Genomic DNA, 15,899 nt, shown 5'->3' with positions numbered 1-15,899 from the left:
CCAATATACCAGTCCCTACAACAAACAACCAGAAGCAACAGGAACAGAACCAAATAAATTCCAGAAGACACAGTACACCAGCACTTCACAGGATGGTCCAACAGGAAGGTGTCACCTAGACAGGGGACAACATGTCTGCAAATCAACTCCCCAGCTCAGTGAGCATACCCACAACTACGATGACCAGTACCCCGGCTACAAGCCTTTACACCAGCCTTGACTGCCATCTTTCTAATGATTCATAAAACTGAGTCAACCTCCCCCCTCCCCACCCCAGACTGCTTGATAAAAGTCGGATGAAGAGCTGTATGGTAAAACCTAGCAGGAAGCTTGGTCCCAGTCATCCCCTGAGTGAGACAGACTAACTGGCCCTTTATCCCGTCATTCCTGAGATCTTGCTGTGAACAATATGGCGGCTGGTTCTCTTACACAGTGCCAACTCCGCTGTAGGTAGATCTGGTCCGGCGTTAAGTTAACTCCTGTCTGGAGCAGTCTTTCCACCTTGCAGACTGCTGAAGTCCCAGACAATGGTTACACATAACATGGTTATGTTAAATAACCATACCCAGCCTCGTACAGATGGAACAATCAAGTTTACATTAGATTCCCTACATTCCTTTGATTTGATTAAATTCCCTACAATGTGGAAACAGGCCATTTGGCCCAACAAGTCCACACTGACCCTCCAAAGAGTAACCCACCCAGACCCATTCCTCCACCCTATTACCCTACCTTTACCCCTGACTAATGCAGCTAACACTACAGGCAATTTAGCATGGCCAGTTCATCTAACCTGCACATCTTTGGACTGTGGGAGGAAACCGGAGCACCCGGAGGGAACCCATGCAGACACAGAGAATGTGCAAAGTCCACACAGACAGTGACCCGAGGCTGGAATCGAACCTGGGTCCCTGGTGCTGCCAGGCAGCAGTGCTAACCACTGACCTATCGTACCACATATTTGTTTTTATTTTAAGTGAGTGATGCTAACCTGTTTCCTTTCTCTCTGTTTCTCTCTCTCTCTCTCTTTCTGTTTCTCTTTCTGTTTCTCTCTCTTTCTCTCTCTCTCTCTTTCTCTTTTTTTCTTGTTGCTCCAATTGGTTTTCTTTCTGTAGATAATTGGATGGTGGTACAGCGTGCGGACCTCTGCGTCACACAGCAGTGCCAGTGGTCACACAGGCCGCAGTAATGGTCAGTCTGAGGTGGCAGCCCATGCCTGTGCCAGTATGTGTGATGAGATGGTGGTCTTGTGGAGGCTGGCAGTCCTGGATCCCACCATGAGTCCTCAAAGGTAATTAAAAAGTGCTTGTTATCATTGAGAAGCTGAGATAACACCCCTCTTCCCCTCCGCGGGTGTGGGGCTCCCTAGCATTGAAGAGGGTGGGTAACTACAAGTTACTGCCTGGTGGTTAAGGATTTAACTATTGCTGGGGGTGGTGGTGGAGAAAAGCACCATACTGCCCCAGCTCTTCGTGCAGTGACTCCTGTGTTTGAACTGCTGTCTGGCAAATTCGGGCTCCCACAGAAACAAAATGAGATAGACTTATCATTCCTTTCCAGTAATCATCGTCAATCCCCTATGTTTCAAACTGTGACACGCAAGGAAAGCATTAACTTCCTATACGCAACAGTTTTAAAATAAACATAAGATATCTCTCAAAGTTGGCAAGAAACGCTTTTGTCATTTTTAAAAAAAAACACTGACACACTTTGCATATAAAAAGCCATCAGCCGAAATGTGCTTTTTGCAGATCAGAGATGTCACAACCAAATGTTAGATATGTTTATCTCTAACACAATAACTGCACTTCAATCCAGTCATAGCATGCATGTTGCTTTCAGATGTGACAGCACCTAAATCATAAAATCCCTATGCACGGGAAAGAGGCCGTTAGGCCCATCCAGTTCACGCCGGCCCTGTGGAGAGCATCCCAGACCCAAACCTTTACCTTATTCTCGTAAGCCTACATTTCCCATGGCTAACCCCCTTAGCCTGCATATCACTGGACACAATAGGCAAGTTGGCATAGCCAATCCCCCTAACCTGCACATCTTTGGAGCACCCAGAGGAAACCCACACGGGCAAGGGAAGCATGTTCAACCTCTACGCAGACAGTTGCCTGAGGGTGGAATCGAACCCGGTTACCTGGTGCTGAGGGGCAGCAGTGTTAACCACTGAGCCACTGTGCCACAAATCATTATGAAATAAAACTGTTCAGTATTCTATTGTGATGTTAGAACCACTTTCATTACACTCTAACCCATTACCTTTCTCCCTCCATAAAGTAGCTCCTGAACTGCTGCAACTCTAAGTGATATAGTTTGTGTTAGTTTTTAAGGAATAGTGGATGTAAGTTTGCTCACTGAGCTGGAAGGTTCATTTTCAGACGTTTCGTCACCATACTCTGTAACATCATCAGTGAGCCTCCAGTGAAGCACTGGTGGTATGGCCTGCTTTTTATTTATGTGTTTAGATTGCCTTGGGTTGGTGATGTCATTTTCTATAGTGATGTCATTTCCTGTTCTTTTTCTCAGGCAGTGGTAAATGGGATCCAAGTCAATGTGTTCGGACTACATTGGACAAACAGGCAGAAAACTAACTGCCAGGATACATGAACATCAACTAGCCACAAAAAGACATGACCCACTCTCACTAGAGTCCTTACATATGGATGAGGAAGGACACCACTTCGACTGGGACAATACATCCATCCTACGACAAGGCAAACAGAGACACGCATGAGAATTCCTAGAAGCATGGCATTCCAACCGGAACTCTATCAACAAACACATTGACTTGGATCCCATTTACCACCCCTTGTGAAAAAGAGCAGGAAATGACATCACAACAGGAAATGACATCACCACTGGAAATGACAACACCAGCCCAAGGAAACCTAAACACAAATAAAAAGCGGCCCATAGCACCAGTGCTTCACCGGAGGCTAACATAATGTTACCGAGTATGGTGACGAAATGTCTAAAAACGAACCTTCCAGCTCAGCAAGCAAACCTACATCCAGAACCTTAACCTGAGCTACAAATCTTTGCAAAACTCGCTTTTAAGGAATAGATTGCCTCAGTTTTCCCAGATGTTGGAGTGTTCCTTTGCAGAAAGCTGTGTTTCAGCCCTACCCAGGTTTTGCAGGTGCCCACTCTCCTTCATTGCAAATGACCCCCCTCCCCCAGCCACCCTATGGAGGTGGGGGGGGGGGGGCGGGGATGGTTTAGTGGTGAATTTCCCCAGGCTATTTGAGGATGGGGATTCGTCCACTGCCCTCCAGATTTGGGGCTGGTTGTGCAAGACCTTAAGACACAGGAGCAGAAATTAGGCCATTCAACCCCATCGAGTCTGCTCAAGGCTGAGAAGTTTCTCAACTCCATTACCCGCCTTCTCCCCGTAACTCTCGTTCCCTTTTACTATCAAACGATGGCTCAAGTCAGGAGAGAAGAAAATATGCAAATTGCAATGGCACGCTGCTTCCCGAATAGGACTCCTGCTTCACCGTCTTTGAGATGTGCAGCTGGAAAAGCACAGTGGGACAGACAGCATCCGAGGAGCAGGAACGTCGAAGTTTCAGGCCGAAACCCTTGGTCAGGACTGGGGAGGGGAGCAGGGAGCTCCAAATCTATTGACTGGGACTTCCAGTGTCTGCGGTTCTTCCTGTCCCCAAAGTTTGCAATTTGCTATGAGGCGATTTTTGATCATGTGCATTGCCATTTTGTTTTTTGTCTCCTGCAGGAGGAAGGAGCTCTGTTCGCAGCTCAGGCAGTGGCACCTGAAGGTGATTGAGATCGTGAAGCGGGGCCAGCATCGCAAGTCACTGGATAAACTTTTCCAGGGTTTCAAGCCGGCCGTCGAGGCCTGCTACTTCAGCTGGGAGGAGGCCTTCCCCATCTCCGGCATCACGTACAACAGCGCAGAGAAGAAGAGCACCTTCTGCTGGGCCAAGGCTGCGCCGCACAAAAGCAGCAAGGCCTGCGCGGAGGTGCACAGCGCTGACTCGGCCTGCGAGCCTGGCAGCGAGGCAACGCCGAGGACTCTGGGCCCGGAGGGCGCCGGGTTGAAACCTGCCTCTGTTGGCAAGAGCAGGAGCCCACCCGAGCCGGCGGTGCGCCCGAAAGACGGCACGGCCAAGAGGAAAGCTGGTCCCGACGGGTCCCGGGGAAACCTGGGCCGCTCGTCGTCAACGGCGATGGAGGCCGACAAGCCGGTTTACAAAGCGGGCCCAACCAAGTGCAAACTACCTCAGGGGAAGTGCTCCTCCAGCAAGCATTCAGGGAAACGGCGGACCAGCAGCGAGGACAGCTCGTTGGAGCCCGACCTGGCCGAACTGGGCCTGGATGACGGCACCCTAGCGCTCGGGGCCGAAGCTTCCAACACCTTTGACTTTGACGACGGCAGCTACAAAGACTTGTACCCGGACGAGAGCGATGGCTTCTTTGCTGAGGGCTTCCGTCCCGAAGCCAATGGCTCTGTGGCCAAGCCGCAGGCCGGAGAGCAGCTCGAGGAACTGAGCAACGGGGAGCCAGAAACTCCCGCAAAGGCTGACGCCTCATCGAAACCCCTTGGGCTAGAAGCCGCCAAGGGTCCTGCAGCAGGGGAGGACGACTATCAGGTCTACTATCTTAATCCACAGGAGGTGACTAAGGAAGAGAGCAAACAAGAGGGAAGTAATGAAGAAGAGCAGGATATCTTCGCTGGTTTGAAACCACTTGAGCAAGAGAGCAGGATGGAGGTAAATCAATCTTCCACGTGAAGTCTTTCTACTTTAACATCCAGCGGTGAGCGATTTGTCTTATGAAGAGCGGTTGAGCAGTTTTGGCCTCTACTCTCCAGAGATTAGAATAATGAGAGGAAATCGAATTGAGGTGAATAAGATGCTAAAGGGGAGTCACAAGGTAGACATGTCGTGTGGGACAATCTAGGACGAGAAGGGACAGTTTCAGGATAAGGGGTAGCAGATTTCACACAGAGCTGAGGAGGATTTACTACTTTCGAAGGGATAAGGATCTGTGGAATTCACTCCCCCAGAGTGCAGAGGATGCTGGGATATTGAGTCAGTTTAAGGAGGAGATTACGGGTGGAGGGGTCATAGAGAGCAGGCAGGAAAGTGGAATTGAGGCTGAGATGAGATCAGACATGATCATATCAAATGGCAGAACAGGCTTGAGGGGCTGAATGGCCTATTCTAGCTGCTAGCCCTTATATACTTATGCAAAGATATTGGCCATGGATATAAACACTGAAATGACAGCTCAGTGATCATGAGTTCAAATTCTATCATGGCAAGAAATGGAACTTAATCAGGAAAATAGCAATTTGCAAATTTTCTAGAGTATTACTTTAATGAGAAACAGCCTCAACTGATTCACAAATGACCTTCAGGAGTGGGAATCTGCTATTGTCCCTTGGCTGTGTGAACTCCGACCTTCATACTCTTCCTGAACACTACCTGATGTGGTTCTGGAAGTCATTATGTTGTTTTAAAAAAATCCTGAGTTAAGTTTCGGAGATGCACATTCCCACAAAGACTTACAGTCGTTTGAGAATACAGCCCACGTGTGCTTCATAAAAGGTCAAAGTCATGCACTTCCTGAGGCACGCTCCCATTTCTTGTCACTTGAAATATTGATAAGATGAAAGTTGCCTCTGACTAGTTACTGTCCCATTCTGACATGAGAACTGCGAAAGCTAATGAAACAATGCTCCAATATCAAATCAAACACTAACATCTTCAGAGTGTTTGAATATTATAATAAGACTGCTCTCCCATTAGACTGAGGTGTTTAGCTTGAGGATCACCACACCTCAGGCAAGGGGAGATATCAAGAATGACAGTCCTTCATTGTAATCTCAGCCGATGTGGGAATTCAACCGTACTCCTGGCATCTGTCTGCATCACAAACTGTCCAGCCAACTGAGCTCTCCAGCTCCTCTAACAGTATAATGCATCTATTAGAAAAATCCTCAATTTCTTTATTTAGGTGAAGATTCTTGACAAGATGTGACTGCCATTAACCATTTATTGCCTGGCACCAGTTTCCCTTGAGAAAGGATGGTGAGCAAAAAGTGAGGACTGCAGATGCTGGAGATCAGAGCTGAAAAATGTGTTGCTGGAAAAGCGCAGCAGGTCAGGTAGCATCCAAGGAGCAGGAGAATCGACGTTTCGGGCATGAGCACTTCTTCAGGAATTTCCTGAAGAAGGGCTCATGCCCGAAACATCGATTCTCCTGCTCCTTGGATGCTGCCTGACCTGCTGCGCTTTTCCAGCAACGCATTTTTCAGCAAAGGATGGTGAGCCACTGGATTCTGCATGATGGAGGTGGTCTTGAGGTGATCCTAGGTAGTGAGTTCCAGAATTTAGTGACCCAATGATGATGAAGGAATGATGGTAATAATGTCCCACGTTAGGATGGCATGGGACTTGTCATAGTAATACAGCATGGAAACAGACCCTTCCTCCATGCTGACCATGTTTCCCAAACTAAACTAGTGCCATTTGCCTGCATTTGGCCCATATCCCTCTAAACCTTTCCTATTCATGTACCTGTTGTAAGTGTACCTGCATTTACCACTTCCTCTGGCAGTTCATTCCACATACGAATGACCCTCTATATGAAACATTTGCCCCTCCGGTTCTTTTAAATCTTTCCCCTCTCACCTTAATAATGTGCCCTTTAGTTTTGGACTCCCTCACTGTGGGGAAAAGCCCTTTGTCATTCATCTTAGCTGCGTTCTGCATGGTTTTCTAAACCACTCTTAGGTCACCTCTCAACCTCCTACACTCCACGGAAAGGAGTCTCAGCCTACCCAGCCTCTCCTTATAACTGAAACCCTGCAGTCATGGCAACGTCCTTGTAAGTATTTTCTGAACCCTCTGCAGTATTTTTTTCCTGACAATTCTCTCTTTAAAGCAAGCTAGGCGCGTCTTTCATGCCTTGAGGCAAGGCTGCAGGAGGTGGAGGTTGCCTTTCCAGAGCTCGGGACATTGAAAGGTACTGTCGATGGAAGCTGGGCCACTTGCTGCAGTATGTCTTGTTGATGGTTCTCTTCCAGCAGCAGTGTTACAGTCTGACCTTTATATAATGGAAAAGCTGTCATACACTGGGTGCTGGAAGTACACAACAGGTTAGCTGACATCTACAAAACAAAACGAGAGATTATGTTGGTTTGGGTATGAATGGGTCAAAAGTTGACTAACCTGATAGGTGTTTTCTAGAAGATTTTGTTCTCATGCTAGACTTCCAGCAATTCCAGATTTCCCTTTTTGTTTTCTTATTGCAATCTAATTTTCCTGCTTGCAACCCAGTTTTAGACCAATAACCTGGCTAGTTGCCTTGAAACAAGTTAACTGCTATATGGGTTCCTCTGTTTACAACACATATGAACTCTTGTGCTTACGACCCCCCATGCACTCAAGCACCTGTACAGTCAGTTCTGATATAACATAATAGTTCCGTTCTCAAGCGATCTTGCGTTACAAGATAATCGCGCGATAGCTGCCCCATTTAAACTAATGGGACTGGAATCTCAATATAGCCAATACAGGTAAGGGAGGTTCATGTTCTACAAGTATACGTCTAAATTCTTCAATTGTGTAAAACCCAAGAAACACATGTTATAGCACAACTGGCTGTACTCTTAAACTCTCATCTTTACAAACACAATTGCACACAGGAGTCATGATTGTAATTTTGAAGATCTGATATATGACTGTTCCCTTGTATTTACAAAAACTATTTTATATGGTCTTGCATTGTTTTCCGACCTGCATACAAATTGACTTGAGACTGGACTCGATGTTGGAGCCTGTTTGCAAACCAGGGACTGTATTCTCTGTGTGTTAGAGATGAGGGATTTGAGGACAAGTTAAGGGAGGGTGTTTGCTCCAAGTTTTCACTTGCAGTGATTTTCAATCTGTAAGTATGAAGGCAATGAGATTACATGCACATGTTTGTAAACCTCCCGCAAGGTAATCAGTATTAAAAGACAAGAGACTCGCATTTATATAGTGCCTTCCACAATCTCAGGATGTCTGAAAGTGCACTACTGCTAATGGGAGTATATTTTGAACTGTATTGTGTTATAGGGAACACAGCCGCCAATTTGCGTAAAGAAAGCTCCCATAAACTAATAGTCAATTTGTTGATCTTTATGACATTTGAGGGATTTAATACTGGACACCCCTGTTGCTCTCAAACATAACGCAGTGGGATCATTTAAAAAGACGGATAGATCCCCAGATTAGCCTGTTGTTCAAAAGACATAGCTCTGACAGTGCAGCACTCCCTCAGCACTGCTGGGGAATGTCAGCCGCGCTATTGTCCCTTGGCCACTGGAGTGCGATGTGAGCCCAGTACTGACCTACATGGGGACATGGGCGCTACTGACCGAGTCACATGAAGCTGCTGAGAGTTCAGAGAAATTTGCTAATTTAGTGAGCAGCTGGATATCTCCGCCTCCAGCACCAAGTTTCATCCAGCTCTTGGTTCATTGTTGCGGCTACAGTTTACACCTGTTTTCTCTAGGTATTATTTGCCTGTGCAGAGGCTCTTTACGCTCACGGCTACAATAACGAAGCTTGCCGATTGGCGATTGATCTCGCCAGAGACCTTCTGGCCAATCCTCCGGATTTGAAGGTGGAACAGCCTCAGACAAAGGTAAACACAAAAGTTTCAATATTTGATCAATTTCCAGTCATTGCTTCTGTTTTATGGTGATTTTGTTTGAAAAGTAGGGAATTTGTTTCAGCATAGTGTTCTTAACTTTTAACGATTGTATATCCATGCCTATAATTATTTAACAGTCCTTTGCATTTTGATAGTACCTTTAACACACTCTAAAGGCTTCCAAAGCTCAACATTGAAGGACAATGGCTGATTCCAAACTATTTGGAAAGACAAGGGGAAAGTTTGTCAAACAGGAATGGAGAATGGAGAGAGTTGAAGTGGTTTAGTGAGGGGATTCCAAAACTTGGAGCAGGTGAAAGCATGATAAAAACTGACGATGCACATTAGGTTAGAATCAGGAGAGTGCAGAGTTATGGAAGGAGTGAAGGCTGAAGCAACTTGCAGAGCTTTCCAGGAAAAACAAATAGAAGGAGGACTCTTTTCAAATGGGAATGCAGCCAAGACTGGGAGCCAGTGCAATCTATTAGCTAGACCTGGTGGAGGAGCCGACATTTAGGAAAAGGATTGGATGTGTGTAGAGAAAATATTTCCCTTGCGGGGAAATCTGAAACTATTGGCTGCAGAAAGAAAACTTCACCCAGAGATTGGTGAGAATGTGGAGCAGCTCAGACAAATATCATAGAGGCATTTAAGGAGGAAGCTGGATAAACACGGGATGGAAAAAGGAATACCAGGATACTATGGCAGGTCTGAGGAAGCAGGATGGAAGGAGGCGCACATGGAGCATAAATGCTAGCCTAGACTTAGATGGCCTGAATGGCCAGTTCTTGTGCAGTATCTTTGCTGTAACTCTGTCACCACAGGGAAAATATTCTGGATACTTGTGGTAATATTTTGATTTAAAGTATTAATAAGTTGGTGGGGCCTTGTTTGTCGAATGATGCTTTTAGTTTGTCACCTCAAAGTGCCTCCAGCATTGCCACCTCAAATGGAAACTGTAGGTACCACCAGGAGTTTTCTCTTATTGATGTATCCTCAAACTGTGGAAAAACAAGGGCATGATCTAATTGTACTGAGCGACATTCTTCAGTTTGAACACATTAGCAAAACTGTACGTGAGACTCAAACTAGTAGCTTGCACTTGGATTCTATGATACTGTAGTTTTAAGGGTTATTTTGTCCTTTTTTTTTGTTTTGGAGAGGTTTTAAGGCAGAGGTTCCGAGCAACCTAAGAGAAGATGAACAACATCTGAAGCCTTGGGTATTTTGTTTTTTGGAAGTTGGAACAATAGATGCATCCTGAATGGGTGTGGTCAAGCTCTCACCCACAGAACCAGGATGTTTAATTTAGCTTCCAGCAATTGTTGCTGGGTCTCAGCAAGGTTGGGAGGTAGTGAATATCTCTCAGCTGCTACACATACTTCTCTCAGAATTGTCTTTTGATGTTCTTTCCTCTAGGATTGGAGAATGGCATGTGAGACAATCTGTGTCTGAATTTGCCTTTTTGCTGAGGGTGTGTTTGTGATGTTGCTATATTGGAACAGTCACTGTTTAGTAGTAAAATAATCTATTATTCTATAAAATTTTCCTGTAGGGTTAAGTTATTCCAAGTTCCTCTTTTTTTGGCTGTATTTTAACTGTAGTGTTGAATAAATTATGTTTTGCTTAATGTTGAGTAGTTTGACCAAATTGTATCTGGAACGCAACACCTTACACTTGCCTTTGAAATAGGAGCATGTTAGGGTCTCGGTTACCTTCTTAATGCATTTTGAGAGGATCGGATCTGGTCCATGACAGGATAAAAATGGTGGCAATACATCTCAGGTGGTGTGATGTGAACTACCTAAGTTGCAGTTTTGCTTTTACATTGCAAAGCACTAAGGTGATTGACAACAGACCAAAAGTGGGGATGAGGGGAATTTTTAAAAATTTTAAACACAGTGTTTAATGATAATATGGAACACGCTGCCTGACAGGGTGACAGAAGCAAAGTTAACAGTAACTTTGAAGAGGGATTTGGGTAATTTTTGATTTGATTTTATTGTCACATGTACTCAAGTACAAAACTGCAGGAGTACAGTGAAAAGTGTCTAATGTTGCCACACAGACGCCATCTTAGATACAGGTATGTAGGTACAGACTCTCAACAAGGTAGAAAGAAAGAATAAAGTTTTAAAATTTAAACATTGTAGTAATTACGGTATAGCGTAAAACATACCAAATAAGGTTAGAAGTTATGCTTTGAAGACCCTCTTAGTTTTAAGTAGAAAATAAAGAAATAAAGCTGAAAGTTCAAACATTACCGTCTTTCATAAGTGCTTAGCCATGGTAGGACCGCTCTTCACAGAATCACTTTGAGATTGCTTGGAAAGAAAATGTTAACAGGACGATTGAAGGTACCCCGTGATAGGATGAATGGTCTCTTTCTGTGCTGCATAGGCCTGTTTGTCTTGGCTGTAACAATGGGAATGATATCCTGCGAGCAGTGAACCAGCCTAGTGCAAGTCTGTCTCCATTCTGTGGAGGTGCCGGTGTTGGACTGGGGTGGTCAAAGTCAGAAGTCACTCGGCACCAGGTTACAGTTTATTTAAAATCCCAAGCTCCCAGAGCCCTGTTGGACTATAATCTGGTGTCGTGTGACGTCTGACTATCTTAATTCTGTCTTTCATGTCAACAGTAATTGTGTTGTTGTTTCTTCCTTGTCTACAAGATTATTACTTAGCATTGTGCACTTTGCAGGGTTATAATTTGGAGATGCCGGTGTTGGACTGGGGTGTACAAAGTTAAAAATCACACAACACCAGGTTATATGTGACAATCACCTGATGAAGGAGTGTCGCTCCGAAAGCTAGTGTGCTTCCAATTAAACCTGTTGGACTATAACCTGGTGTTGTGTGATTTTTAACCCTGTGGTTATAAGGTACATTGACACGTGCCATTACGTTGAATGCTGGTGGGAAATAGTAACTGACAGAGCGAGAAGGACACTGAACAGATTCAGACGAATGAATTGTAAAACATTTTATAGATCAGTAAGGCATGTGGAACAGATTTCCAAAGGGTTTTTAAAAAATCTCTTGGGGGGATTGATATGTGCTGAGAAGTGCACCTGAGGTTTATGTGAGTGGAGAGTATTTCTGGAAAGAGACCTTCTGCTAAAGCCTTTCAACCTGCACTCGTCAGGATAGGTGCAAGAACGCCAAAACAAAATGTCTGTCGTTGGTTGTGATTCGATGCTTGCTGATCAAGTCTGAGTGCGCTAACTGCTACACTAACAACTAGTTGAAAGTAATCAGTTGAGCTGATGATTTGGCTCTTGTGAAAGGTGACAGACATTCGTACGTAATGATCTGGTCCCTGCAAACAGATGAAATATGTTCACATTTCTCACATTTTGTGGCCTAACCAGAGGCTTGGTAGATTAGATTAGATTACTTACAGTGTGAAAACAGGCCCTTCGGCCCAACAAGTCCACACTGAAGCGCAGCCCACACAGACCATTCCCCCTACATTTACCCCTTCACCTAACACACTACGGGCAATTTAGCATGGCCAATTCACCTGACCTGCACATCTTTGGACTGTGGGAGGAAACCGGAGCACCCGGAGGAAACCCACGCAGACATGGGGAGAATGTGCAAACACCACAGAGTCAGTCGCCTGAGACGGGAATTGAACCCAGGTCTCTGGTGCTGTGAGGCAGCAGTGCTAACCACTGTGCCACCGTGCCGCCCACAAGTAGTTCTCCATCACTTTCTCCATAGCAACATCTCCGCCAATCAGAGTTGACTTGCCAACGATTCAGCGCCCTTTTCTTCTGTGATGTAAACTTGATGTGGATCATTTGAAATTTGACGTTTTTAACCTTTATCCCGAGGAGAACAAGGTGAAAGACTTCAGAAATTTTCAAATTCTGTACGAATGAGTGTAAAGTCCTGCTATTTTGTCCGAAAGATGCAGGGCAAAATAACTTGATCATCAGTAAAGTCAATAATCAATTGACCGAATGGCACAGAAGGACTAATTTTATGTGGGTTCTGTGTGGAATGGAATAGATGGCGGGGGGCGAGCATGGACCCTGAGAAGATATGGCCTTTCAGGACTGAGATGAGGAGAAATGTCTTCATGGAGAGGATTACGAACTCTGTGAATGTGTGGTAGTTGTGTGCGTTGGAATCGGATATTTGGCTCTCAAGGGGAATGAGATCAGGATGGGAAAATGGAGGTAAGGTCGTGGATGATTGGTGATCTTATTGAGTGAAGGGACAGGGTCAGAGTGCTGCACAACGTACTGCTGCTTTTTCTTCCTTGCGTTCTTGGGGAGCACGTGACTTCTCCACACCTGGCACTTGACTGTCCCTTGTCCCAATCAGCATTGACAGCGTATAAACTTGCTTCCATTTCAGGGCAAAAAGAACAAGGTTTCGACTCACAAGCAGACCCTCATTGCTACCAACACCCTGGCGAAGGCTGCCTTCCTGCTGATCGTCCTCAGTGAAAGGCAGGAGCTCCACGATCTAGCCTACAGCATTGGAATGTTTTCCCTGGAATTGCAGAGGCCACCAGCATCAACGAAAGCCCTGGAGGTGAGCTACTCTAAAGTGCTGTCATTGGACTTTTGGTAATAATTTGGAGTCATAAAGTTCTCATAACCACATGAATGACAATTTTATAGAAAACTTCCAGAGGTGCTGCATTTTGGGAAAGCAAATCTTAGCAGGACTTATACACTTAATGGTAAGGTGCTAGGGAGTGATGCTGAACAAAGAGACCTTGGAGTGCAGGTTCATAGCTCCTTGAAAGTGGAGTTGCAGGTATATAGGATAGTGAAGAAGGCGTTTGGTATGCTTTCCTTTATTGGTCAGAATATTGAGTAGAGGAGTTGGGAGGTCATGTTGTGGCTGTACAGGACGTCGGTTAGGCCACTGTTGGAATATTGCTTGCAATTCTGGTCTCCTTCCTATCGGAAAGATGGTGTGAAACTTGAAATGGTTGTGAAAATATTTACAAGGATGCCACCAGGGTTGGAGGATCTGAGCCATAGGGAGAGCTGAACAGACTGGGGCTGTTTTCCCTGGAGCGTCGGAGGCTGAGGGGTGACCTTATAGAGGTTTACAAAATTATGAGGGGCATGGATAGGATAAATAGACAAAGTGGTTGGGATATCTGGTCGGCACAGACAGGTTGGACCGAAGGATCTGTTTCCGTGCTGTACATCTCTATGACTCTATAACCACTACCACCAGTAAATATCCCATCCTTAATGAGACCTCTCTTGGAGTACCGTGTCCAGGATGTTGTTAGGCTAGAGAGGAATCAGAAGAGATTTACCAGGATGTTGCCAGGTATGGGAGGTTTGAGTTATAAAGAAAGGCTGGATAGTTTCCATGCTGCACATCTCTATAACCACTACCACCAGTAAATATCCCATCCTTAATGAGGCCTCTCAGGCCAGGATGTTGTTAAGCTAGAGAGGAATCAGAAGAGATTTACCAGGATGTTGCCAGGTATGGGAGGTTTGAGTTATAAAGAAAGGCTGGATAGACTGGGACTTTTTCCACTGGACCGTAGGAGGTTGATGGGTGACCTTTATAGAGGTTTATAAAATATTGTGGGGGGGGGGGTGTATAGATAAGGTAAATGGCAGGTGTCTTTTCCCTAGGGTGGTCTATTTCAAGACTAAAGGGCATATTTGTAAGGTGAAAGGAGAAGGATTTAAAATAGACACAAGGGGCAACATTTGTACATGGAGACTGGTTTATATGTGGAATATACATAAGGAACAGGCACGGATTTGTTTGGACCTGTGCCCTCTGCTGGAAGGCGAGCATGAACCCAGTTCTTCATCTTCTATTCATTCATGGAATGAGGGTGGTCAGCACTTGTCCGTCTCTAATTACCCCTGAGGGCAAAGGTTTGATTCCCACCACAGCAACTGGTGGAATAAAACTTCCATTAATGAAATCTGGAATTGGACGTTACCCTGCGCATTGGTGGCTGTTAAACTATTCCTGGACAATAATGTTTATTGTTGGTAAATGCAATGTTAGCATTCATTTCGGGAGGACCCGAATACAAGAGCAGCGATGTAGAGCAGAAAGCGGCCATTCAGCCCATCGAGTCTTTACCAACCCTCTGTATAAGGCTCTGGACAGACTGTATTTGGAATATTGAGAGCAGTTTTGGGCCCTGTATCTGTGGAAGGATATGCTGATCTTGGAGATGGGTCCAGAGGAGGTTTAAATGAATGATCCTTGGGGTGAAGGAGTGGTTGAGGACTCTGGATCTGTATGTGATGGAGTTTAGAAGGATGAAGGGGGATCTGTTCAAAATTTACAGAATACTGAGGGGTCTGGACATGGGGAAGATGTTTCCACTAATGGAAGAGACTAGGACCTGGGGGCATAGGCTTAGAATGAAAGGGTGACCCCTTTAGAACTGAGATGAGGAGGGATTTCTTGAGCCAGAGGGTGGTTAATCTGTGGAACTCATTGGCAATGCTAACTTGCCCCATAGTGACCAGGGATGTGCAGGCTGTGTGGAGTAGCCATGGGAAATGCAAGGTTACAGGGATAGGGTGAGGGGGGATGGGGAGGTGGTACAGACTTGCTCTTCAGAGGGTTGGTACAGACTTGATGGGCTGAATGGCCTCTTTCTGCGCTGTAGGGATTCCGTGATGATTAACTCAGCCTTGAAGAATCCCATTGGAGAGGAGAACCCCGTTTTCTCGATGTCGGTTTTGTGCAGAGTTGAAATCCTATCTTGCAGCAGTATACTTCATGTTACAAAGTTCCATGTGTTTTCTACCAGCCACGATGGATTTCTTGGCCGGTTTGATTGGTGTCACATTCCTTTCCATCCAGGAGCTATGTTTGTGATGTTCCTGTGCAGTCTGTACTCTTAAGGTACCTGAGCAGTTTGTGAGATGTCTGCCATTATCACCGTTCTGTGGTCAAGGAACAATGCTGTACGGATGTGGTTCGATATCCTCAAAGTATCCCGATGTTTTCCAGGTGAAGCTTGCCTACCAGGAATCCGAGATTGTGGGGCTGTTGAAGAAGATCCCATTGGGTGTGAATGAGATGAACACAATCCGGGAGAGGGCGGAGCAGCTGAGAGAAGGCAGTTTCTGTGATTACAGGCCGGTTCTGCCACTCATGCTGGCCAGCTTCATCTTTGATGTCCTGTGTACTCCAGGTAAAGTGCTGCTGGTTTTCTGTGGTTGCAAGGTACCTGCAGCTCATGGACAAGCCAATTATGCCTCC

At 45.5% G+C, this 15,899-nt stretch overlaps 1 protein-coding gene across 2 annotated transcripts in view; it reads left to right on the top strand.

Moving 5' to 3' along the window:
• The window catches only part of zswim8 (zinc finger, SWIM-type containing 8), a 194,682-nt gene that overhangs the window by 129,867 nt on the left and 48,916 nt on the right, over positions 1-15,899 (top strand). For both annotated transcript variants that reach the window (XM_043679075.1, XM_043679074.1), the window contains 5 exons: positions 1,116-1,291; positions 3,743-4,739; positions 8,533-8,664; positions 13,041-13,220; positions 15,648-15,831. In XM_043679075.1, coding sequence (XP_043535010.1) covers positions 1,116-1,291; positions 3,743-4,739; positions 8,533-8,664; positions 13,041-13,220; positions 15,648-15,831 — 1,669 coding nt within the window. The remainder of the gene's footprint in view (positions 1-1,115; positions 1,292-3,742; positions 4,740-8,532; positions 8,665-13,040; positions 13,221-15,647; positions 15,832-15,899) is intronic.

The sequence above is a fragment of the Chiloscyllium plagiosum genome, chromosome 38 (genome assembly GCF_004010195.1).
Source record: "Chiloscyllium plagiosum isolate BGI_BamShark_2017 chromosome 38, ASM401019v2, whole genome shotgun sequence".
In the NCBI taxonomy this organism is placed as follows: domain Eukaryota; kingdom Metazoa; phylum Chordata; class Chondrichthyes; order Orectolobiformes; family Hemiscylliidae; genus Chiloscyllium; species Chiloscyllium plagiosum.
The sequence above is the reverse complement of the archived record's forward strand: the minus strand, read 5'-3'. Positions and strand labels throughout refer to the sequence as shown.